The sequence below is a fragment of the Coccidioides immitis genome, assembly GCF_000149335.2.
Source record: "Coccidioides immitis RS genomic scaffold supercont3.4, whole genome shotgun sequence".
NCBI classification, from domain to species: domain Eukaryota; kingdom Fungi; phylum Ascomycota; class Eurotiomycetes; order Onygenales; family Onygenaceae; genus Coccidioides; species Coccidioides immitis.
The window spans coordinates 619,723-643,899 of NW_004504311.1; the positions used below are offsets into that span (position 1 = coordinate 619,723).

Genomic DNA, 24,177 nt, shown 5'->3' on the forward strand with positions numbered 1-24,177 from the left:
TTTCGAGAAGCGGAAGACGGAACCCAACTAACTACAGCCTCATCTAAATTTCCGTTGGGGCAAAATCCTCGGTCCAGGGTCCAGATTCCCTAGCGCTGGCTGTGATATCTGCATGGCTACGAGGCTAAAAACTGTCGTGTCCTAATTTATGTATGACAGCAACTGGGGCGCCAGTAAGATGCGACCACCTATTGAGCTCGGACCTTTGCAACCAGGGGCACGTCGCCATTCGTGATCTCGTGCACGAATGCCATGTCTGGCGCCTTTAGCATAATATGGAAATGTTCCACTGAATGAACCGACTTCAATGACTTCCAATTCTTAAACCACACCACCTGGAGCGAAGAATCAGTGTTCCCTGGCCGCTACCCAGACCTCCACGGCCATCGCTCTGAGGCTCCAGTCAACTCACCTGTTGTGACGGAACCTTTGATCTGAACACCCGTCCAACAAAGTCGTCAATCTCTCTCCTGGCCTGAGGGGTCAAATCATCCGTCGCGGGATCATCTTCAAGCTCGAACTTTGTCCACACTACCAAGTGTACGATGTCCTCTTCAACCCCATATGGCCAGTCATTATATAGAACCTTGTAGTCATCTATCATACATCCGGGAGTCAGCAGCACTCTCCCAGCGCACATGTAAAATCCGGACGGCCTGAATCAAAATGAGAGGAACAAGAAAAAAAAAAAAAAAAAGGCGAGAATTAGAAGAAGAAAACAAGATACACAAAACTGAGACAGTGACGTCTATATACGAACCTGAATGCTCAAAAGGACGTAAACTCTTGGGTTTCAAGTCATCCCAGCGCAGCCGTTCCTTGATGATAAAGTCGAGGACAGAACCATAAGTCGCCTTAATCTTGGCCATGTACTCGAGGTACTTTCTCAGGTGCGACGGCACACGGTGGAACAGATGGATTTGATTAGTTGCTGCGGGCCACGGTTAGTATGTAGTTTAATATATCGCGTGGGGCAATCAGTCACAGCGGAGGAGAAGGCTTCAACCTGTTATCTGCTTGACCAGCTGCCAATCTTGCCGGACGTATTCGGAGTCAGGGGTCGAAAGAATCTTGATCGATTTCTCTGGTAGGTTTCGAAGAAATTCTGGACATTCCGACGGCCATTGCTCTGGCGAGACGTTGACCAGCCAGTAAGGCAGCGGTTCTGTTTCCGTTATTTTGCTGGCGAGCTGAGTAGCCGCTGTGGCGGCGGCCGGGAGTTCATCGGTTGTTGGAATCGATGCGGGGGAACTGCAGTTTGGCATCTCCGGTGTCTGTTGGAACCTTGGGCATCTGGCAACGCGCGAAGCTGCGAAACGGACCAAATATTATGTCGATCTCTCTTCGTCAAAGGGGAGGCGTTGCTGGGCGCCATTTTTAGCCTTGCAGATACGTCCGACGCGGCGACAGGGAGGCGGTCCCACCGAGGCCTGCCAATGCGATTTGATCGGTTTGTGAAGTTCCTATCCAATCTACCACTAAATCGGTGTCAGCGTCAGCTCCGTCGCGGAAATACGACAGCTCTCGGTATTATTTAGTCAACTTAGTTATTGTATCCGACCAATGCAAAGTCCACTCTCATAACAAAAATGGTCATCTATACTGAGGGCTGCAAAGAATATATGGTAGCCGGTTAAGAGGCCTCCAAGCACTCCCGTAACATCTGCCCATTTTTCGCTAACACGGCTCACACACTCCTTTTTATCATTCCAACCTCTGGCCCATCAAGCCGAACAACCTTAACACCGTGACCAGCCAATTCGGCTTTCGTCTCGTTCCACACGTCCCCCTCATCAACACACCTAGTACCCTCCTCAATCACGTAGGCATTGAATCCCCTTTCCATCGCATCGATAGCCGTAAACTTGACGCAGTAACTCCCTGCGACACCCACCACAAACACATCCGTCACCTGGTTCTCCCTCAGCGCCGTCTCTAGGTCCGCGCTTGCACCCCCGGAAGCCACACAGTCCGTGTTCCCAAACGCATCCGCAAACGCAGAATACATCTCTACCCTCTCATCCATCCCTTTCCTGACTATTAAATCAAATTTCTCCTTCTCAATCCCAGGAAGTAGTTCCGCGCCGGGCGTGTGCTGCACGCAATGCACGGGCCACAGGCGCTGAGGCATGGTTATAGACTCCTTGCCTGGCGCGGGGTTTTTCATAGTTATATACGACTCGAATGGTTTGTTATTCGGTGCCGGGTGGTTTGTAGCAAAGGAGATGTGGGTCGCGGGGTGAAAATCTTGAGTCGCAATTCTGAGGACGAATCCCGGGTACCCAATTAGTTCGTTTATTAACGGGACAAGCTCACGTCCACCGCGAACACCAAGAGGATTCTGCAGCGACAGACAGCGGTTTTAATCAGCCTGAGAGCGTTCTGTTTGGGCATGATCAGAGCTTGCAGAACTTACCGGATAGCAGAAGTCCTCCTGCATGTCCACTACGATGAGAGCTGGTCGAAAGCCATTGTTAGCATCTGTCGCATCCATCTTTTTGACTTTCAACCAGCAGCTTGTCCATCAATTTATTGCGCCTTTGGGTCGCACCTCATCATCACCACCGTCAGCACCGTCAACGTCGTGATACGCAGCTTGCCCCCACCGTTGCGATGAAACGATGAGTGCTCGGCATTTTCTGATGACTAACGGGCAAACCCCGAGGCAAACCACCGTGTGACTGCTCCACTCTGCCTGCATGTGTTTTAACCCGGCTGAGGAATGATCAAGATTCTGCAAGACGAAAGTGGGAAGGGGGCGAATGGAGGATGCCAGCCTCATACCATGGCTGTGGTCATGAATATGTGACCGTCCTGCCTCAAATGCTATAGATAAAGTGAGGTTGTTCCGATTAGGTTCAATGGGAGAGAGTTAACTTGCGGTTACCGAGATGGCTTCACATGCCGAGGCTTAACCCAAGGAAGCAAATGTGAAGTGTGGAGAAGCTCAAAAGATCTATAAAAACATATACAACCTGATATCCCGATATAAATGTTCCTTTCTACCGTAGTCGAGCTACAGGAAGGACTAATCAGGATTTTATCTACAAGGCAAAGCATCTTACCCACTTCGAAGTGCACGGAATGGAGCCATCTAGCTCTACCGCCGGCTTCTTCCAAGGCCCACCGGTCATCCCTCCCTCGATCGAAGACGATGGCATCTTCCGTCGCGTGGTTTCCCTTCACCTTCCAAGCCCTATTCCGCAACATCTGTACCAAGACCTCACACAGTTCTCCAACTTGGTGCTTTCCAAGCCGATCCAGTCGCACATCGCTGATGCAGAGCGTAACTTGCCATCTGTAAAGCCTCTTACAACTTTTGGTGTGGAAAACAAGCAAGATTCTTTATTTACCGGTGAAGGTTGGCGGACGCTTCAAGATATCGGCATCAAAGAGGGAATCGTTGCGAGTGGCTATGAGAAAGCAAGTGGTGGAGACCTTTGGAATAACCGGGTATATCAAAGCTTGAAATTTTTCCTCTGGGTACCAAGCGCAGCGATGGTGACGTGTCCCAGTGCGATGACGGATGGAGCAGCTTGTTTATTGGGGAGGCATCTAGACGGAGAGAATGGAGAAATATTCGCGGAAGCTCGGAGACGACTTACCAGTCGCGACCCGTCCATTGCGTGGACAAGTGGCCAGTGGATGACGGAACGTAAGGGAGGGAGCGATGTCCGTGGCACGGAGACGGTAGCCAGAAAACTTTCAGGGGCGGAGAAACTGGAAACGGACGGCGTGGATGCCCATGGTATGCCGCTGGGGCCGTGGCGCATTGATGGGTTCAAATGGTTTTCATCGGCGACCGACGCCAATATGACCATACTGCTTGCGAAAACAAGCAAGGATGGAGCGGTGAGCGCATTTTACGCCCCGCTGCGCAGAAGAGTAAGAGGAGGAAATAGCGAAACTGAATTGAACGGGATCCGGATTCAGCGACTCAAGAACAAATTGGGCACCAAGCCCGTACCTACAGCAGAATTGGAACTCAAAGGCATGAGGGCATACCTTGTCGGAAAGGAAGGCCAGGGAGTCAAAGAGATCTCTACCCTCCTGAATATAACCAGATTACAAAACGCTATTGCGGCTGTAAGCTACTGGGGCCGCGGCTTGGCCATATCGAAGGCTTATGCAAAGGTGAGAGCGGTGAGAAACACGATGTTGATGGATATGCCAGCACATGTTAGAAAATTGGCACAAGACCATGTGAAATACGCTGCCAACACGCACTTGACATTTCTCGTGGCAGCTCTGTTGGGCGTTTCTGAGGGCCAAGAAAGCGGGCGTACGCCCGCAGCCCAAGCGAACATCGTTCCTCAAACTCCACAGCAGGCGCATGCCTTATTGCGCCTTCTTACACCCATGGTCAAAGCGCAGACAGCGCTTCGAGCAATTAAGGGAGTACGCGCATGCATGGAGAACCTTGGCGGTGTTGGATATCTTGAGAACGAAGATCCACTATTCAATATTGCGCGAATCTTTAGAGATGCGTGCGTTTTGAGCATCTGGGAAGGAACCACAGATATCATGGCCGACGACGTCGTCCGCGTAGTCAAGGGAAGAGAGGGTCCGCAATGCCTGGCAGTCTTAGGTGCTTGGGTCTCAAATGCACTAAACGTATCCAATTCCAAGGGATTCCACAATGAAGGCCGACAGCTCCAGCGGGTATGGGAGCAGTGGCTTACGGGCGTCAATAACAAGGATAAGGAGCAGCTGAAATGGGAAGGGCGAAATTATCTGCGGGACCTCGAGCATGTTGTTTGTGGCTGCCTCCTGATTTTGGATGCATCAAGAGATCAGGATGACATTGCGCGAGAGATTGCCAGGCGCTGGATCCTTGGAGACGATGCTTCGCAAGGGTCTTGGAAGGCACAAGCTGCATGGGATAAGCGCATTGTATTTGGCGCTGAGCCCAGAAACTCCCGATTGTGAGAGTATTATGGGCGCTTCTTGCATAGAGAGCACAATTGATCTGTTAGCTAGCACATACTCCGTACAAAGCAACGTCTATGATCTATAGTCTCACCATTCCCTTTGCCGCTCATCTCTTCCTGACCTCTGGGCTGTCGCTGTTTGACGGTGATCGACTTTGATCCCAGCTTGTTCCCGACCTTGGGGCATTTGTCCGTCGCCACGTGATAACTAGTATAGGAGACTAACCCGATTAGGGGTAGTGCGCTTAGACAGGCAGCGTTCTTAAAAGGTAAATTCGACTTCGCTTCGAAAACACCACCACCATCGCCAACGTAGAGCTTCATCACAGTCATGGCTAGGGATCGATAACCGCCACAAATATTTCCGGACTAAAGTAGATCCAGTTGCTTTTAAGGTATGGTAGACTGTCGAAATTCTTCTTATCTTCCCTTTTGTCCCTTTCGATTGTATGATGAACCTGTTTATTGGAGCTGTCCTACTCTACCTGTGAGGAGAAAACGACTATACGCAACTTTAATCACTCTGATCCAGCTATAATTACTCCATAAATCATATCAGTAAATTGTTCATACAATACTAGACTTGCTAATTGTCATTTTCTTAGAGCTTTTTTGACGGTATCCCTTCGCCCCAAGCGCCCAGCCGGCTCTAGGACTTAACTCGCATCCGCTCCACCATTGCTGAAAAGGGCCAATTCGCAAGAGACAGTTTGCCATGAATTCAGATCCTCGCCTAGCTGGCAACGCCAGTTCAAGATCAGTCACTCCAAACCCTCCTCCGCCTCCTCCGCCTCCACCTCTACCAGAAGAGCTTCAGTCGATCCCATCAGCACCATCCCAAGCGCCTGATGGCACCGTAGAAAAACCATCCTCTACCCCTCCACATCCCACTTCTACATCCTACAAGCTCAAATTCTGCACAGTATGCGCGGCAAACCAAAACCGCTCTATGGAAGCTCACAACCGCCTCGCCGCTCCCCCTTCGTCATATCCAGTTATCTCATTCGGCACGGGGTCATTGGTCCGCCTCCCTGGTCCGACGATCACCCAACCAAACGTGTATAACTTCAATACTGTATCATATTCTCAAATCTACGATGAACTGCAATCCAAAGACCCGCGGTTATATAGGAACAATGGCGTCTTACCCATGCTTGATCGAAACAGGAGTGTTAAATGGGGACCGGAGCGCTTCCAAGAGTGGCTCCCTGGAATGCCACGCTTGGATCATGTATCACGGGGTGATAAAGGCAGCCTTGGGACAGAAGGTGGTATTGTTGATGTGATTATCACATGTGAAGAGAAATGCTGGGACGCCGTGGTGGATGATTTGATGAATCGCGGCGCGCCGCTAAATCGGCCGGTTCATGTCTTCAATGTCGATATTAGAGACAACCACGAAGAAGCATTGATTGGAAGCAAGGCGATCCTTGACCTCGCCGACCGATTAAATGAATCTGCCGACCAGGAACGAAAGATAAACGGGATTGATGGCTGGGATCAGGGAGGTGGTGCAGCTCGAAAGGGATTTGACGAGAAAGTGCCTGAGATCCTTGCCAAGTGGCAGGAGAAATGGCCTAATCTCCCTGCTTTATGGACTCTCTCGTGGTTTTGATTTATGATATCCTCGGCGGCATGGCTTTTGGTGCAATTTTCGGTCTTCTAGCGATGGAGTTATGTGTTTCATTTTTCTTACCCTACATCAGGCTTCGGGAGAACAAGGGCAATTTCGATGGTGACGACATGGGATAGATGATTGCTTTTCTGGTTTTGATTTAATTTTGATATGCCATTCGTGGCCCTGTATCTTCGAGAATCCTTCACAGCTGTCACCACAACAGCGCGTTCCTCATCCACTATTAATCGGACCTTTGTACATCAACTTTCATCCTTCTCAACTTTTGTCATGAGCTTATGTTCGTGGCCTAACTCGAGTATTATGCGGTTCGATGTTGCCCCCAGGCCAGCGGTAATACCTGACCCAGTCTTGATCGACTGCCTTCTATACAAACTCGAGACGTGAATTGTTCAAATTGAATATTCTCTCCACTTCCAACGACGGATACGAGCAGGAATCATCCCGTTTGGTCACAAGGGAAGGTAGTCGGCCGTATCAGACTGAGAGCGGCGGGCCTGCACCATACTTCTTTTAAACCACGGGTTTGAACCATGCCGACGGTTGTTCGGTCACAACGACGAGCTTTGACACCATATCTTTCCGTCATCCTTCGTTTCACAGTTCAAGTTTGGCCCAGTTCTTCGTTAATCTTCATACCAGTTCTCGGTGACTTCGTACGTGGTCTCTCCCCTAGTAAAAGCTCCCTTCTCGTCTTGTACCATTTCTCTAGCCACGCTCGCCTGTCAGCTTGTGTCATTCCTTCTACCACCAACGCAAACTCTGTCGCGTTCTCGTAGCCACTCTCCTTCGCCATACTACAAAACTGTCTCCTCATAACGTCCTCAGGTGGATGATACTTGAACCTGACCAATTTCCCATCCCGGGTTAGTGCCGAGAGTGACGATGAGCTGGCATCGCCTTGGGACGCCTGGAATACTTGCTCCTTGCCTATATCGCCGCCATCATCGGCCATTTCTGCGCGACGGCTGAGCTGTTCTTCGATCTTCGATGAGCCAATAACCTCTGAATTTTCGTGAGTGTATTCCACACCAGCACTGACTAGGATAGCCTGAATGGGATCATGCCTAGCCGGCGTAACTGAGCGATCTTTTTCACCCCATTTTTTAATAGCATCGGAGCCGTCTTGAACTAAGGCCGCTAACTGGCTCATTGCAGCATCCTCAGTGTATGCATCAGTGGATTCAAGGGTTTTGTTCTCATCATCTCCTCGTTCGTCAATTTCGAAGTCAACAACGTCAACGCCGGCTTTACTCTCTGCAACATTCGTCTTGTTGACGATATCCCTCAAAACGATATTATTATCCTTATATTCAAATAAGTTGCGAAGACCGAAAATTTCGCCTTTTTGGTCTTTCTTTTCTTGCACTCCTTTGAAATATCTTCGTTCTGTGCTTGCGTTATATCCGATATTTGCTTGTTGTTGCTTGTATATTTGTCGGGCATAAACGATCTCTTCAATCGTACCGGCAGACACCAGCCGGAATACCTCAACGTCTCTCCGTTGGCCTATACGATAGGCACGGTCCTGTGCTTGCAAGTCATGCGAAGGATTCCAATTCGGATCGACAACAACCACTTTGTTAGCTGACGTGATATTAAGGCCGACACCGCCAGCCTTTGTGGATATGAGGAATACAAATTGCCGAGGGTCCGCGTTAAAATCATCAACAACCTTAGCTCTGTCCTCGTAGCTCATTGTGCCGTCCAAATAACTGACATTATAGCTGGTATGGTTAAACAACATCTGTAGCATCCTCAGCAGCCGAACACTGTGAGAAAATACGAGAACTTTGTCCCCGTTCGCATGCCACCATTTGAGCAACTTCTTTAAAACTTTCCATTTCCCACAAAACTCGGGATTCGAATAATTGAGGATCGAACCTCGAGTGCGATACAACTCGCGCCATTGATCGGGTACTGCAACCTCTAGCATAGCAAGATCTTTCTCTTGCTTTTCTTCTGGGTCAGTTGATTGTGGAATAAGCGTTGCGAGGTGGTTGCATAACTTCTGTAAATTGGAAATAGCTGGAAACACGTAGTTCTGCCACGGTCCGCCACCAGGAATTCTCTTATAGCAGCACCATCCCGCCTTCTTCTTTGAGCCACATGGACAGGGGTCAGAAGACATCTTGACGCATTCGATCATGGCGCTGTCTAGCAGGTTCTCATATGCATCTGCCTGAGTTTCAGTGAGTGGGCAGAACACGACACGATCACTCTTCCTCGGAAGTTGATCTGCGATTAGCGTCTTCATGCGTCGAAGAAAAAATGCAGGGAGAAGATTTTTCACCAGTTTCTTCGCCGTTTTCCGGGCTTTGCTGAGTTGATAGACTGTGGCATCATGAGACTGGCCAATTTTTAACGGATCGGAAATCGTGGTCTTCCACGTTGAAGCCGGACCAAATTTACCAGGATTTGTCCAATTCAAGAGGGTCCATAGCTCTTCATACTTGTTTTGAATCGCGGTCCCTGTAAGGCCGATGCGACACAAAGCATTAAGTTCATGCATCGATTTTGCCGTCTCTGACCTGCGATCTTTCATGAGATGACACTCGTCAGCTACAACACAATCCCATTCAACCATATTTAATGAATCTTTGTTCATGCGATAGGTAGTGTATGTGGTAATCAGAATCTCAACCCTCCCAGAAATGGCAGATTGCAGAGCCTCTTCTTTCGTGTCTCCGTGATATACTTCAACAGACCACCACCCCCAACGGCTAAGTTCAGACCGCCAGTTCTGAATTAGGGTGCCTGGGCATATAATCAAGGATCTTGGATACCAAATGCTGTCTCCTTTTCGCCTGATTTTTCGCATACGCTTGGCATCTCTCTCATCGCCGGTCTTCCCGTAGGCAGCCGTCAAGAAAGCAATAACCTGTACCGTCTTCCCAAGGCCCATATCATCCCCAAGGATACCACCCTTTTGGTAAACGAACAGCTCATGAAGGAAGCTTGCACCTTCCACTTGATAATCTCGAAGCCACTGCGCAATCGGAGCGGGTACGAACCCCAATGAATACGGAAGTTGTATGTCCTCATACTTCCGACAGGGATTAATATTCGTAAACGAAGGCTTTTCTCTCAAGTCCTGCAGGCGCTCATCATCCGAGAATTCAACACTCTCATAATCCGGCGGTAACCTCAAGCCCGCCTCCAGGAGACGTTCTCTCCTCTTGTCGAACTGAGAGCGACGCCTTTGCAAATAATCGGGGAGAGCATCTTCCATCGCTTCACCTTCAGAAGACGCCTCACCGTAACTTTTCATTTGGCGAGGCTTTTCACGAATATGCCCCTCATTGTCATTATCCTTCCGCTCCTCGCGGCGGCCGACAATAGAACTGTTCTGTGCACGTTTCGAATTCCGTTTCAGCGCGGCGGATCTTTTCCGCTTCTTTCTATTCTTAAACTGCAAATAAGTGGTTTCTCCGTCGCTGAAGAAATCATTATCGTCATTATTATCATTTTCCGCACTCGGGGTGTCGGACATGTCAATGATGGGGTTGTCCCCGTTCCCGACGGCATCGTTGATATTAATGTTACTTGGTCCCTCCCTTGGTATAGGATCTGTCAATCCATCATCCTCGCTGCTTTGTGTGGAGGCATCCGAATCGTCTATTTCCCAGTGATTGACCATCCTGGCTTGTCACGAACCCTGTTTGAAGACTTGAGTCGAGAGGCGGGACGGTGCTGCGAAACGCGAAACGCGAAATCAACCTCTCCAGTCAGATGCGGTATCACGTGATCATATCCAACAGCTTCTTTCGAATGGCGTCTTCGAGGATCTTTTTTAGTCATTAATTAACTAGTTACCCGCACGAACTCCATCGGTATCGATGTCTGTCTCAAGCGCCCAGAGGTATCATCAGAGGTAGATCTAATTTACAGATTTTCGAAACAGGGATCGCCAGAAAGCATCCACCCTGTGTAGTTCAGCCTCTCATACCCAAGCAAATCGACGAATCTTTGTGGAAACCAGACTATGTGAACGTGAAATAGTTATGCCTCTAGGTAAAAAGAATAAGTACGTGTCGTAAGAGTGTTTGTGCGGCGGCAGGTAAGAAACTGCTAGAGAAACCGAGAAGAGTCCATCCATCACCCTGTCCGTCCTGGAAGCACCGTACCAGCTAATGCTGAATCCGAAATAACACATGGCCCATGGCAATGATCCCCTCGAGTAAAAAGTCGGGCAAATTCAAGAGCGACGGCATACTATACGGCCCAAGACAAGCTTTATGTTAGTTCCACACCGAAAGCACGAGCAACGCTGATATTGACACAGCCAACTTTTCTGGCTCTGTTTAACTGGCACGCGACAAACCTTGAAACGTTGGCCCGTTTCGCCCAGGCGCATGAAATGGTCGCACCAAGCCAAACCACCTCCATATGTTTTCCTCGCATCAATATCAAAACTAATCTCCTTACACTGTCAGCATGGTGGAGCTTTCACTAGATGAGAAATCTATCATCAAGGACCACCCTTTAACCCACTCACTTAATGATTTATGCAGCTTGCTGCAAGAGGCAGAGAAAATCTATGAGTCATATCTAATTTCATCCAATGGTGCCATCAATAGTCTTGACCAACTCTATCAAAATGCGCTTTCAAACCTCCTTCATGCTCTTTAGGGAGGGGATGCAGCCTTCAACCTTCAATCATGAATTGCTGATCAAAATGTGGATTCAGATTTGGCAGACTTATTTAAGCGCGTCTGGCAAGGCCACCTCTGCTATGATCACTGTCAACTGCTAGTCTGGCTTGTCATCCAAAAGGTAGCTGACACAGCCATGTCATTGTCACAAAAAGGACCTGAGCAGATGTGTCAGCTGGTGGAAGGGAGGATATTTGAAGAGATTTGTTGGTGCACCTTTCAAGATGTGGAGGGCTTCTTCACCAAATATTTTGCAGGAAAGGATTGGAGTGTGAGGGCAGATGCCATCTGTCAACGCGTCCTGGAACTCAGCAGTGCTGGTGAATGGGCCAAGTTCCCTGATCCCGCGGTGCAGAACGCTGTCTTTGACTGGTGGCTTTGGTTCCAGGACAATTTCCTCCAGAAGCCTTCGTGATTCCCCAAGTGAGTACAGAGTGTGTTGGTTTTCCAATCTCTGCCGCCTCTTCTCTGGCTTCCACCGCCTCTCTGACATGAAGCCCCTCAATCCTCCTCATGTTAACCTGTTGCCATTCCTCGGCGGCTTTTGATGGGTCCTTATACCAGCAGTTTCTAACCGCATGGTCACCATTGAAATAAGAGCACGGGGGGTCTTTTCGGTTCTTTGAATCTGTAGTCAAATTGGCCCAGATTTCCCAGAATCAGGATCGAAGGGACAATCCACGAAGACATTATGGACAGGAGGCCTATTAAACCAGATCAGAATGATTGCTAATAAATATCAACAGCTCTTATCTTCGCCAATTTTTCTGGCCTTGAATGCACAAAAGGAGTCATCCCAGAGGCCCAGAATGGAGATATGCCTGCAAGTAAAGCAACCTTGGGTAACTCATCATAAAATGGTAGAATATGCTATTTGAAGAGATTAAACGGGCTTTTTGGTGTCTGCGACGCACGCAAATACCAGCAATGATCATCAGGGCTTTTCTCATGTCTTTGGTACCAGGTACACTGTTTTAGAGTTGAAGTGCAGAAAGGTTCTATCAGATGTTGTAGTGTGAATGGCACTTAGTGATCAAATTGGAATATCCTTCTTTGGTCCCTTGGATAACCTGCACAGGTTAAGAGTCTGACTATCCTATGCAGTTGTCAGTTAGAACGTCACAGGGTGAAAGTAGACAATGACTGTCAGGGCCAATATAAATAATAGCATTATTATTATTAGCTTCTAATCTACTCAGTAACTATGTAATTAATAATATATTGTACCTGTTTTTATCCTGCTTTTCCTAATTTCTTTTCTCTTTTTTTTTTTTTTTTTTTCTTTTTTTTGGGCCCAATGTTTCTTTTCCCATATCTTCAATGACTTACATGATTATGATTAATTAGAGCCATCTATTTCCAACAATCCAGCAATCCAGCAATACCCCATTACTTACCTTATACATTTCCCTCCACTCTGGAAGCTGTGCACGAAGATAAATGAGTGAATTGTGCGCTTCAGTTTGTTATGTCTGGGAGGGTATATTCCTGAAAAGTTGCCAAGGACAGGCCCCATAGAAGTCATCTTGAAGCAGATCCAATATTGCCAACTCTCCAAGGAAGTAATTAGTGATACCACTCCCGACCTATAAGCCTTTCAGTCTTCACTTGACTCGTCCACGGGTGTAAAAGAAGTTCCTCGGCACTGCTTCGATCGCCTGGCCTCCAGCACAGCATTCTCCTGATGAAGTCTAAAAACACGGCTTTTTCGTTCCCTTGAACACGAGAAAGAAGGCCTTCCCAAGGAACACTCTCGGGTATCAGTTCGGGAGATAGAAAGTTGCCTTACCAACCCATTAGCTGGGTAGTTAAGTGGAGAATAGTTTGAAGATTACCTTTATCATCAAAATATCGATGGGTATCTGACCCCCGAGCAAGAAGATCGTTTGGTGGATGCCCGAGGAAGCCGATGAGACGAGCAAGATGCTTCCTAGCTGAAGCTGCGTTCATGCTAGAGATTGAATCGAATGGGTTCTTTCCTTCAAGCAAGTCCCAAATCTACCGCGATAGCTTAGCGTCATCTCCAGAGTTTGGCAGGAAATTCACTCATACCATGACGCCGAGATTCCAGATATCGGCACCATAACTCCACCCCGCCCCAATGATTACCTCTGGAGCGCGGTATGGAAGGGATTGGATTAGATGCTCATACCGAAAGCAGTCATTTCCAGCCACCGAAGCTCCAAAGTCAGTAATCACTACTCTTACCAGGTCGTTGAGATCGCCGGCCTGGCGCGAAGTATATATTGTCCGATCTTCGAGTTTCTTCTGAGGCCGTGGTGTTTTCCGTTCGGCCCGCGCGACAGCTTGGGGTTCCCACCTCCCCAGAGTTAACCTTATGCTTTCCGGCTTCAGATCTTGGATATCTATTAGCGCCGGGAAATTGATACAGAACAATCTTGTGAACTGATAAGGTACCTGTGTGGATGAAGAGGCACTCGGCGTGAAGGAACTCAAGGCCTCTGAGTATCATTCTGGTGACAGCCTTCAGGAGATTCAAAGGAATCCTCCCTTCTAAGCGCTGCTTTAAATCTTCGAGAGACTCTCCCAGGGGATCAGAGATGGTACAGAAATGGACTCCATGCGGCCCATTCAGGTTGAAATAGTCTTGTAGTATGTGGGCGTACTGGTGTCCCGTAATCCCGGCCGGCTTGCTATTGACGAGGCGTGATTTGGTCCCTTGGAGAAGCTGGGAGACTTGGAATTCCCTTTCAGCAGCACTCTTGACATCGTCAGGGTTCGCATTTACTTTGACGGCAACGTAGCGTGCCGAGCGCCAACGCCATCTATTCCGTCAGTGATAGCCCTTGAGCAAGGATGGAACGGAACACACTGGTGAAGATCTTTCGCCAACCAAATAGTTGAGTTGGATGAAAATCCAAGTTTTGCAACGACTTGGTATCTCTCATTGAAGATCTCTCCGAGACGCACGGGGTAGAAGTGATTTGGGCTGTAGGAAGAGCTGCATTCCTCCTCAACAGGAAGACGTTCCGGCAGAGCTTCGGCGATAACCGTGCTCATCCGGGAAGGTTTGGTCCGGAGATGCCGCTCGAAGGAAAGTTTCAAATGCATTAAATGGCTCATTGTCACCAAATTAATCAAATCAAATTCTAGATGATATGACTATAATGAATAGCACGTCAATGGACAGGGAGAGAAGAGAAAAGCATGTGTGTTTTCCGCTGCGGTCGTCTACTCGTAAGATGCGACGGAGCGCACGGCGGCTGGCTGCCCGCGCTCTTGCTGCAAGACACCCAGTCGCGGCTCCCCAGCATTAGAGAAAGCAGGCACAGTAGTAGTAACCGCAATGGCTGGTCAACGCCTGCTATGCGTGGCATCTGTGCCGTCCAAATCGATGTCGCAGCTTCCCACCGTCCGAGACATCGTATGCTGCCTTCTTTTCCCCCCCGTTCCGAGGCTGATCATGCTTCCGGAGTGATCCCTGGTATTCTTGCGGGCGAGCCAGGACACTTGGAGATTTCAAGGGCCTAAGTGTGGACGAGAAGGGCCAGGCCATAAAAGCAAAGGGAGCACATGCAATCCAACCACAGAGAAAGAGCGGGCTGGCGGCAATCCAATAGAAGGCAGAACGATACTGTGTATGTGGAGGACTACGCTTAACTATATGCTCATGATGTAGTTAAGTCTTGAGGGTAAAATCCCGAACTTGACATCTCTCTGATGAAACCTGAGAGGCGAAGTTATTTCGGGAGAGAGGGTAAAAGAGGATAAGGTACAAAACAGGTATCAATGTTGTCGCTCCGTCAACCCAACCAACCCGATATCGACGAAAGAGTGTGGCCGGATTCGGTAGATCCATGACCACTGGCTCACACTTCTTCTGTATGACGGATTACCCGATCAACATGCTCTCTCGCAGGCCATACAGAGATGAAGGATAACAGCAATTGCCCCGATGAATGTCAAGCAGCTTTGGGGATGGTAGATCAACGGCGCGATTTGGGGAGCAGCCCTGTGGACGACACCTCAGGCCGTCCTCGGGCCGACTATAATCCGAGGAATCTTACCTACCTAGCCGCTAACTATCCATAATCGCAAAACAAAAAGCCCAGCGAAGCGACGGGGAGAACAACGCGCCCGCCAATCCGTCCAATACGCTGGAAATCCCACCGAGGAAAAAGCGGGATCTGTCACAATGCCCCTCGATACCTCTACAACCTACCGTCTCACCCGACTCCGTCTCGATGGCCGAAGATGGAACGAGCTTCGGCTTGTCCAAGCTCAAATCTCCACGAACCCAGCTAGCTCCGGTTCTTCATATCTCGCAATGGGGAACACCGTCGTGGTATGCAATGTCCACGGTCCCGCCGAGGGAAAGCGATCTGAAACTGCAGGTGGAGGGGGAGGAGCTGTGGTCTCAGTGGTTGTAAACATAGCCGGGTTCGCGGGTGTTGACAGGAAGAAGAAAAGCATGATGGCTGGCGGTGGAGGAGGAGGAGGTGGTGGAGGCGATAGGTAATTCTATTTCAAGCCATTTTTCCCGCCAATTGAGACCCGGCTTGGACCTTTTTGTCTTTGTTACAATGAATTCTAACTCCTACAACTTAGACAAGCTACGACTGAACTCTCGTCCGCTCTGCGCGACGCTTTCCAACCACACCTGCATACTCACATATACCCTCACAGCACGATATCAGTTCATGTCTCGGTGCTCTCTTCTGACGGCTCCATATTTGCTGCTTGCATAAACGCCTGTACCCTTGCCCTAGTGGACGCCGGCATCCCCATGCCAGGCCTCCTCTGCGCGTGCACAGTAGGCATGAGTGGCCGTGCCTCTACTCCCGCCGCGGAACTCGCCCAGTCGCGAGTAGGCGGAATAAACGAAAGCTTGGATCCGCTGCTCGATCTATCTCGCCCCGAAGAACTAGAGTTGCCGCACATGACGGTCGCAAACACGAATCCAGTTGCGGGTGCTTCAGAAGAGGGCGAAGAGGAGGAGCAGATGCTTTCTATCGTGCGGATGGAGTCTGGCGTCCATATATCGTATTTGGAGACCGTGTTTGCGGTGGGAATTGACGGGTGTAAGCAGGTGAGAGAGATATTAAATGGGGTTTTGAAGAGCGCAGGCAGGAGGGTTCTTGAGGGAGAAACAGGCTATCAGGCCGGTATGGATATGGAACCGTGAAGAGTGGGGTGAGATTCGTGAGGAAGCAACGTAATTACGATCGATCCACGCCCCTTGATGTGATACAGACGCTGTCGAGTGGGGTGGGAGAGAAGAAAAAGATCTTTTTGTTGCCCAATGGGATATGAAGGCGCCGGGACCATTTGCCCTTCTTGACAAGCCTAGGGAAAACTCCTCCCCCGCTTCAGGCGATCCCCACAGCTTCCGCCACTTTTTGAACGATAGTCGGATAACTGCCCATTTCCGTGTCCCCTACTTGGTGCTACCCGAGTGGGGGGCGACTGGCATCACTGTTGCTATCGACAGGTGCAGAAATATCGGCCCATCGTGGCATATAGCCCTGAATATTTTATGGCTTATGGCTCATCGGGTCGTTTTCTTGTCGATGATCACATGCGATAGAGGAACGAGTGGGGAATTTTATTTTCAACCAGCGCGGAATTGGGAGGGGATTCACAAGGTATTCGACCGTCCCAAGGGTCAGAAGTCATCCATCACAGGCCTAGTCGATATCAAGCGGTGGTGCCACCTGCCCAGCATGGCGAGGGAACCATATAGCCCATGGGTAATGCTATAGAAATCTAAACATCAAATCCAGTTAATGTTCCCATCGTCTGCATTTGGTTTAAGTTGCAAATTGAACATCCACAACACTATGCTTATGATGCGCAGTTGAGCGAGCATCTCGCCCTAGATTTCATCATTTGAGGCCTCACATTATCAACTTTCCTATCGGAGGTGGTGGTGCCATTATGTACTCAATGTGAGCTATCAAGAAAAGATTAGTGCCATGTCTCTCATTTGGCTCAAGGTTTGCTTTAAGAGTGGCATCAAGCAAATATTTGTGACTACGTGTATGGCAGCATCCTTGCTGGTGTCGAATCTTGCGACCATGACAAGAAATCTGGACCAAAAAAAGACTTCTGGAAGAGAGGTTGTTCCATTGCACCATTACACTCAATTAGATTCCAAAGAGCAAATAATACACCATAACTTATAGCATATCATTGACTAGACTACCAGTTATGAGAGAAGGTTTTCCACCTGGGTGCCCGTTCAGAAGTCGAGGACAATTTAAATCAGCTCAACAACTAGAAAGAGCTCCCGGTATCAGCGGCAAGGGAAAGCGGTAAAGCACAGCTGAGAAAGGTTTGGAAAAGGCGGGAAGCCACAGCGGATGGCATACGTATTAATTGGAAAGTAGTCTTAGCTTTTGGTCGTTATTTAAAACAGCCGCCCCATATGTATCCCGTTTCGTCCGTTACATCCTATCCTTTTCAAGATTTGGGGGCCAAATGGCAGATTTAGAGCTGACCGCAGTCGACGATGGTTGGCTTGGTCTTGGTGGTGATGGCGCCGGAGCTGCTGCCAGTCTTTTCGATGTTCATGACAGCCTGCAGGGACTCAGGGTTGGCAACTTCACCGAAGACGACGTGCTTGCCGTCAAGCCAGCTAGTCTTCTCGGTGGTGATGAAGAATTGAGAGCCGTTGCTACCCGTAGTAGTAAGATGTCAGCGACGACTATCCAAACGTACATCAACGAAGTCTCTCGTCGACCAGGGATGTAGCTTACGTGTTAGGGCCGGCATTAGCCATGGACAGGATACCAGGGCCGGTGTGGGTGCGCTTGAAGTTCTCATCGGCGAACTTGTCACCGTAGATGGACTTGCCACCAGTGCCCTGGAAACAGATGTCTTGGTCAGTTGCAATTTCCGAATGGGCGTGGTTTAGCGATTGGAGAATCTCACATTGCCGCGAGTGAAGTCACCGCCCTGAAGCATGAACTTGGGGATGATTCTGTGGAAAGAAGAACCCTTGTATCCGAAGCCCTTCTCGCCGGTGCAGAGAGCACGGAAGTTCTCCGCAGTCTTTGGGACATCCTCATCGAAGAGGTTGAAGACGATCCGCTCAGTCTTCTCTGGAGTGAGAAAAAACAGCAGTATTAGTAAGTTGAAGGGAATGTGAGACCAATTGATGCTGGGAGGGGGGATGTGAACAGCGATTCTGCCCTTAGCTTTCGCTGGAGTGCCATAAAGACAATTCACGAGGCGATATATCAAAAATATGGATAGGAAACTCTCAATTACAAAAAAAAAGAAAAGAAAAGAAAAAAAAAAAACAGGAGCAGCGTGAAAGGGAGGATGAATGAACAACTTACTAGCCCCCGAGAGATCGGTGTATTCGACGTCGAAGAAAGTCTTGATCGTCATGGCTGCGGAGGAAGCGTGAAACTGTCGAGAGAATTGGGAGTTGTTCTTGGTGGAGAGATTGATGGAAGGACGAGCAATGGGTCGAAGAGAGGAAGAAGAATAACGAGGAAGAGAGCGGGAGAGAGCAGCACTTGTAGACGAAGTGACCAGAGGCGGGGTAGCAGAGAGCAAGGTGGGGCAGCGCGCAAGGAGGGGCATTTTTTCCTTGTTGCGGTTTGTTTTCCGTCACGTATCGTTCGGCGGTTGTCGGCGCAGATTAGATAATCGGCCCTTGCTTTCCGGGTTACGAATTGCGCTAGGCCTAAGCGGGTTTGGCGTCTACGGCAACCGAGTTAGCTCAGACACGACACCTACTGGGAGTGAAGTTGAGGGAGACTGAGGATCAAGAGCTGCATGCTTCTTCCAGTGGATGTTCCGGGGGCAGCAGTGCACAAAAGCTCATATGCGGCGGCTTTACCCGCACTTCTGGCACCTCTGGCACTCAATTGACTGCACTTTTGGGGCCTTTGGAGCTCCATTTGAAGCTCCGTGCGTGAAAAGCAGAGCGTAGCGAGATGGCTTGTATCAACAACTTCTCGTAGCATTGATAGCAATTGGATCGTGTGCGGTATCAATAACAAGAGAAATAGCTGTTACGTACCTTAAGATACTTGTGGAGTTTTTCCAAGGATAACGAGCAATCAATGTAGCTTATGTACAGCACCAGAGGCCAGTTCAGATGAAACGCGCCGAAAAATACCTGTTGTGCACAAAAAACCCTCGGAAGATATATACTCCGAAACGCACTGATTATGTAATAAAACGTTGCGTGGACTGGACTTGAGCAACTAAACATACGCAAAGCCTGCCTGGTGAATGAAAATGGACACTGCTGGCATAAATACACATTTAGTCCGATCGAACACAAGATATCAAATACACTTAAAAGCCCGGTGACACAGAGTGTCCGGTAACCAACGAACTCGAAATCCTAAAGAGAAAAAGCGAAGCTGGAAACGACAATGAAAGAAGAATGAAAAATAGGGCCATTGACCCTCGGTAGTATAGCATAATGGGCTGAAACAAATACTTTAAGGGGAATAGCGCCCAGAAGTAGAATCTAGGGAATAAGACAACAGTGTTGATGAGGTGCAACAGAACGCTGAAGAGATATCATAGCCCAAATAATAACAGACGGCTCAGATCATGAAATTGTCCGAAGCAGGCATAAAATGAAGACAGAAGTCGAAAAAAGTAATCGAGAGAGCCCAGCCAGAACATAAGAAATACTTAAAGTAAAAAGAAACCCCGGGGGGATAGGGACTCTCAAAATGGAATAGAGAGAAAAGAAATCGCAAGGCTGCATAGCAAAGTTGAAGAAAGGTTCGATAAACTCCCCATTACCACCACTTATATTCATCGAAAGTCATCGTCATCCTGACTTTCCATCTCCAACTGGTCCACCCGCTGCACGAGCTCCTTTGTTTCGCGTGCAATCTGGAATGCAATCGGAGGCAACTTGGCCGTCACCTCACGGATCTGCTCTGGGCTGCTACCCTGGTCACCCGCCTCTATCAGCTTGTCGCAACAACTCGAGAGCAGCCCGATCACCGGCCCCGCACGCTCCCGCAGAGAACGATTGGCATTAGGCTGGGCAATTGCGTCCTCGGTACAAGAAACGACGTTCTTGACCACGTTGGAGATGGATGTGATGTGGGTTCTGACAACGGAAATATCGTCTTCCGCGCGAATACTAGCCACCAGGGCCTGGATCGATTGAATAAGGCCCTCTGTTTGGTCCTCAAGGTATACCCTAAGCTCTCCCAGCTCTCGATCAGAGCCTCGCTGGACTCCGAAGCCGGATTTCGTCCCAGAACCACCGAAGCTCTGGCCGCTTGCTCGCGTGAGTTTTGCGCTTGCGATGCGGGAATATGTTTGGCTTCGTGAGCGTAATGAAGGTGAACTTATCGCGCTATAAACGGACTCATTCCCGCTGAATCTGGCCTGGCTGGGCGCCGTGCTGAAGTAGCCTGGCGACTGCATGGGGGCCAGGTTATCCAATTCATCCTCCTCTCCCAACTCATCCTCAGGAGTTGGTCGGACCTTAACATTGCGAATGAGATCGACCACAGCGGCGGTCAGATGCGAGGCCGCCGCATCAAGAAGAGAGACGGGGGATATGCCGTTGGAATTGGCAAAGTTCTTCGATGCAGTTATTAGATTATTAGCCGTAGCAGACACTCTACTTTTGGCTCTGATACGGGGTTGGCCGTAATCATCTCCTTTCTCATTTGCCACTTCGATATCCCGGATCATAAGCCGCACGGCGACGACGACCGCTTTCATCTGCTCCAGAACCAATGGCGGTTCATTTGACCGTGCAATCCGTAATAATTCGTCAATGGCCATTTGGAATTTCGTAATATGCACATCTTTGACCAGGCCGTCAGGCTGCGTTAGTTCGTGCCCTTTTGTGAAAACCGTGGCATCCTGAATGTGGCCGGGTAATCCAAGAGAGGAAGACCGCAAATGACGCTGTTTGGTCTTCATTTTCGCGTATCGGTTCTTCCACTGCTTCACTTCGTCCTCTAATCGGTGAACCTCTCGTGTCAGATTTTCCTCGCGTTCCCAGTTGGCATCGCTTGCCAGAGCCCTCATTTCTTCTAATGAGCTTAATGCCTGCTGTCTCACTTGGTCTGTGATTTCCTGCTGCTGCTGAAATTCTGATTTGAGGGCCTGATGCTCTTTGTCCAGCTGCTCAAACTTCGCTTTCCATTCACCACCGTCTGACTCTGCAACTGCAGCGGCCGTGGCGGCTGCCACAGCAGCAGCAGCAGCAGCAGCAGCATCTGCTTCTTGTCGGGTTTTCTGCTGCTGTTCTTGCTCTAGGCGCATCTGCTCAAGATGTTCCTGCATTTCCCTTTCCATCGTTTCCTGCTCTCGTCGCGCGTTTTCAAGTTCATTCCGAAGAGACTCGTTCAAATTCTGGGCATCCGACAATTTATTCGTAAGCTCATTTTCGAGATCTTGCCACTGCTTTTTCTCAGACTCCAACACCTGCGGGTAGTGAGTTAGTCGAAAGATTCCACCCCAAAAAAAAAAAAAATGGGGGGGAAATAGAGTACATTTAAGCTGTCTCCCTCACTCTTGCGAAGACCGTCAATTTCCTCCTCTTTTCCTTTTAATAACGATTCCAACTCTTCCACTTTGGATTGTAACGCCGACACTTGCGCTTCAGCATCCTGGAGCCTTTTGGTATCAAGTTCGGAAAGCCCGAGGGTTGCAGCGGTTCCTCTTCTGCTATCCAGGACTCTATCCAACGCAAAAGCATCACTCCGTCTGTTATCGTCATCGTCATCGAAGGCAGCGCTCTCGTCGTCCTCAACAAGCGTACTCTTGTTCGGCACGATCGTATTGCTCTGGAAAGATTTTTGGTAGGGCGCGTTTTCCGGTATCGTCTCTCCATTGATCCCCAATCCTGCTCCCGCACTCAGTGATCCCTGTCTGGGAGGAAATCGACCGCCCGGTGGACCAGGCGGATACCCTCTACCTCCGGGACCGGGCGGCGGTCCTCGTGGTGCAGACCGCGGCCTACCCGGTCCGTTAGGCTCGGGGCCAGGGCCGTAACGACCCCGAAGGCTAGGCGCGGGACTCCCGTGACGACTCATATCGTGGCCTACAAGGTGCGGGTACCTCCGTTCATAATCACAAAGCACATCCATGGCAAGTTCCCTGAACCTTTGTGTGTGCAGCAAGGCGAGCCTCTCACGAGCCTGGTTCCGCTTCGCGTGAACTTCTGGGCGAGGGAGTAGATGCGGCGGTAGGTCTACACGCGGTGCGCCAGGACGATTAGCAGCTGCAGCGGCCAGACGGCGTTGAAGTTCGTCGTAAACATCCGTACTCATATCAAGAAACTGGATCGGCGACAGGCGTTTTAATTTATCACGTGCGCGGGCGGCTTTTATCTCGTTCATGTCGTATTCCTTGGATCCCTGTAGGAATCTCTTCAAGAGAGCGTAATGTTGCGATAGGATCTCCTCCATCCGGCGATGTCTCCGACTATTTGGGTCCGACAGCGTTCCGTCGCTGGCTCTCGATCTTGGCGCCGACACGATCGAGCTCGGAGGGGAAGGGTTCTGGGGCGCGCCATTGCTGCGGAGGGGCGGCGCGAGACCGTTGGTATCAGGAGGATTCGATCCAAGGGCGTTGTACATAAAGCCACCTGACGCTGGAGGCGTGGGCAGGTTGCCATGGTTCGTGAGGTTAGGCGAAAGAGACGGTTCCGACTTGCCGCTGGACTGATACTGATTGATCCCAGACCATTCGCTTCCATCCATAGAAATTGTAGACATCGTTTATATTCCGAAAGCGTCGGCCGTGACAACGGGAGGTTAGGGAGGATATCGAAAGGGCGGCTGAACGGGCGAACCGTCATTCAAGCGTTGTCGATTTGGGCGATCACGGGGGGAGACAAAACGCGATTTGGGAACCAAGGGTGCGACGAGTCTAGATTCGAAGTTTATCGTACACGTATATGTATGTAGAATGTATGTACTGCCAGATGTAGATGTTAGACCCCCTCTAGAACTGCAAACCCTCGCATTCTGTTAACACATTGCCGGCTCGTTGGCGGATGGGCGCATCAAAAGAAAGACCTTGGTAAGTGAAGGGGAAGTTAAAAAAAGAGCGGATCGGGGGTCTGTCCAACAGACACGCGAGAAGGGTTGTCGTGCAAGTCTCCGCCGTGAGTTTCTGTCTCTCTCTCTCTCTCCGTCTGTCTGTCTGTCTGTCTGTCTAGCTCTCTACGGGCTCTTCTTGATCAACAACTTCGGGTTGCTCCGTTCGGATCCAACGACGTCTCTCGGAAACCCGGGAAAATAAAGATAAATGACAATAAGATACAAGAAAGCAACGAGATCAACGAATGAACGTAGGAAAAGAAAAATTATCTGCCAGATCCAGTAAAAAGAGCGAGAGAGGGAAAAGAAAGGTAGAAAATCATTAAGGACCGCAGAGAAGAAAAAAGGGAAAAAAGGGACCAAAATAAAAAAAAAAAAAAAAAAAGAAAAAAAGGAAGAAAGAAAAGGAAGAGTGTGAAAGTAAAATAATACCCCGTAGCTAGTTAACTAGTTCAGCCCAGCGGCAATTAGGAGCAGCCGGCCTTGAGGTCTGGCTGGCTGGCTGGTTGGCTGGTTGGTGCTGATGATGCTGATGATGCTGCTGCTGCTGCTGGCGGTGCTGCGGGCGAGTTTGTCGAGCATTTAACTAACTAACCAACAAATAACAAAAAACAGCCTTTTTGTCTCCTTTTCGACCCCGGACTGCACGCCCGCGATCCAATCAGCGTCCCGCCCTGGGTTTACATAAATGCGACGCGGCAGCACATCGCGGTCGGCTCTGGAGAATTCTTTTTGTTGGGCGGGGGGGAAATAAATGAGGATAATGAGGATCCAGAAGGGATTATCTTGTTTAAAATGACTTCACTTGGGTGATGGGATGGGAGTGGCAGGGTTGATGGCTTTTATGGACAAGGATTCACAGTTGCATTCTGTTGCCGTGACTCTGACTCCATCTGCCTGGGTGGACGAAATGCGCATTAAATTGACCAAACGTCCAACTC

The 24,177-nt window shown here is 49.4% G+C and overlaps 10 protein-coding genes across 10 annotated transcripts; 4 read left to right on the top strand and 6 right to left on the bottom strand.

The window, feature by feature from the left end:
* Window positions 1-138: 138 nt before the first annotated feature.
* On the bottom strand, window positions 139-1,381 carry CIMG_04478 (uncharacterized protein). The gene is made up of 4 exons (XM_001245036.2): window positions 1,007-1,381; window positions 761-931; window positions 413-597; window positions 139-335 (listed from the first exon to the last, which is right to left on the bottom strand). The coding sequence occupies exons 1-4, from the start codon at window positions 1,263-1,265 to the stop codon at window positions 189-191; spliced, it is 762 nt and encodes a 253-aa protein (XP_001245037.1). The 5' UTR covers window positions 1,266-1,381; the 3' UTR covers window positions 139-188.
* A 149-nt stretch (window positions 1,382-1,530) lies between these two features.
* On the bottom strand, window positions 1,531-2,743 carry CIMG_04479 (isochorismatase family hydrolase). Its single transcript, XM_001245037.2, has 2 exons — window positions 2,417-2,743; window positions 1,531-2,341 (listed from the first exon to the last, which is right to left on the bottom strand). The coding sequence occupies exons 1-2, from the start codon at window positions 2,492-2,494 to the stop codon at window positions 1,688-1,690; spliced, it is 732 nt and encodes a 243-aa protein (XP_001245038.1). The 5' UTR covers window positions 2,495-2,743; the 3' UTR covers window positions 1,531-1,687.
* A 341-nt stretch (window positions 2,744-3,084) lies between these two features.
* Window positions 3,085-5,247, top strand: CIMG_04480 (uncharacterized protein; the record flags this gene model as incomplete). Its single annotated transcript, XM_001245038.2, has 2 exons — window positions 3,085-4,925; window positions 5,166-5,247. 2 exons carry the CDS (start codon window positions 3,085-3,087, stop codon window positions 5,245-5,247), a joined length of 1,923 nt encoding a protein of 640 aa, XP_001245039.2.
* A 399-nt stretch (window positions 5,248-5,646) lies between these two features.
* Window positions 5,647-6,546, top strand: CIMG_04481 (RNA polymerase II subunit A domain phosphatase ssu72; the record flags this gene model as incomplete). Its single annotated transcript, XM_001245039.1, has 1 exon — window positions 5,647-6,546. The coding sequence occupies one exon, from the start codon at window positions 5,647-5,649 to the stop codon at window positions 6,544-6,546; it is 900 nt and encodes a 299-aa protein (XP_001245040.1).
* A 625-nt stretch (window positions 6,547-7,171) lies between these two features.
* On the bottom strand, window positions 7,172-10,207 carry CIMG_04482 (DNA excision repair protein; the record flags this gene model as incomplete). The annotated part of the gene is made up of 1 exon (XM_001245040.1): window positions 7,172-10,207. The coding sequence occupies one exon, from the start codon at window positions 10,205-10,207 to the stop codon at window positions 7,172-7,174; it is 3,036 nt and encodes a 1,011-aa protein (XP_001245041.1).
* A 797-nt stretch (window positions 10,208-11,004) lies between these two features.
* On the top strand, window positions 11,005-11,637 carry CIMG_13363 (uncharacterized protein; the record flags this gene model as incomplete). Its single annotated transcript, XM_001245041.2, has 2 exons — window positions 11,005-11,134; window positions 11,357-11,637. The coding sequence occupies 2 exons, from the start codon at window positions 11,005-11,007 to the stop codon at window positions 11,635-11,637; spliced, it is 411 nt and encodes a 136-aa protein (XP_001245042.2).
* Window positions 11,638-12,788: 1,151 nt separating this feature from the next.
* On the bottom strand, window positions 12,789-14,306 carry CIMG_04484 (CMGC/SRPK protein kinase; the record flags this gene model as incomplete). The annotated part of the gene is made up of 5 exons (XM_001245042.2): window positions 12,789-13,006; window positions 13,058-13,220; window positions 13,275-13,579; window positions 13,641-14,008; window positions 14,056-14,306. The coding sequence occupies 5 exons, from the start codon at window positions 14,304-14,306 to the stop codon at window positions 12,789-12,791; spliced, it is 1,305 nt and encodes a 434-aa protein (XP_001245043.2).
* A 1,072-nt stretch (window positions 14,307-15,378) lies between these two features.
* On the top strand, window positions 15,379-16,964 carry CIMG_04485 (exosome complex endonuclease 1/ribosomal RNA processing protein; the record flags this gene model as incomplete). The annotated part of the gene is made up of 2 exons (XM_001245043.2): window positions 15,379-15,698; window positions 15,792-16,964. 2 exons carry the CDS (start codon window positions 15,379-15,381, stop codon window positions 16,366-16,368), a joined length of 897 nt encoding a protein of 298 aa, XP_001245044.1. The 3' UTR covers window positions 16,369-16,964.
* A 173-nt stretch (window positions 16,965-17,137) lies between these two features.
* On the bottom strand, window positions 17,138-18,972 carry CIMG_04486 (peptidyl-prolyl cis-trans isomerase). The gene is made up of 4 exons (XM_001245044.2): window positions 18,527-18,972; window positions 18,117-18,286; window positions 17,942-18,048; window positions 17,138-17,859 (listed from the first exon to the last, which is right to left on the bottom strand). Exons 1-4 carry the CDS (start codon window positions 18,774-18,776, stop codon window positions 17,673-17,675), a joined length of 714 nt encoding a protein of 237 aa, XP_001245045.1. The 5' UTR covers window positions 18,777-18,972; the 3' UTR covers window positions 17,138-17,672.
* Window positions 18,973-19,973: 1,001 nt separating this feature from the next.
* CIMG_04487 (cell polarity protein) lies at window positions 19,974-23,569 on the bottom strand (the record flags this gene model as incomplete). Its single annotated transcript, XM_001245045.2, has 2 exons — window positions 21,683-23,569; window positions 19,974-21,614 (listed from the first exon to the last, which is right to left on the bottom strand). Exons 1-2 carry the CDS (start codon window positions 22,907-22,909, stop codon window positions 19,974-19,976), a joined length of 2,868 nt encoding a protein of 955 aa, XP_001245046.2. The 5' UTR covers window positions 22,910-23,569.
* Window positions 23,570-24,177: the final 608 nt, after the last annotated feature.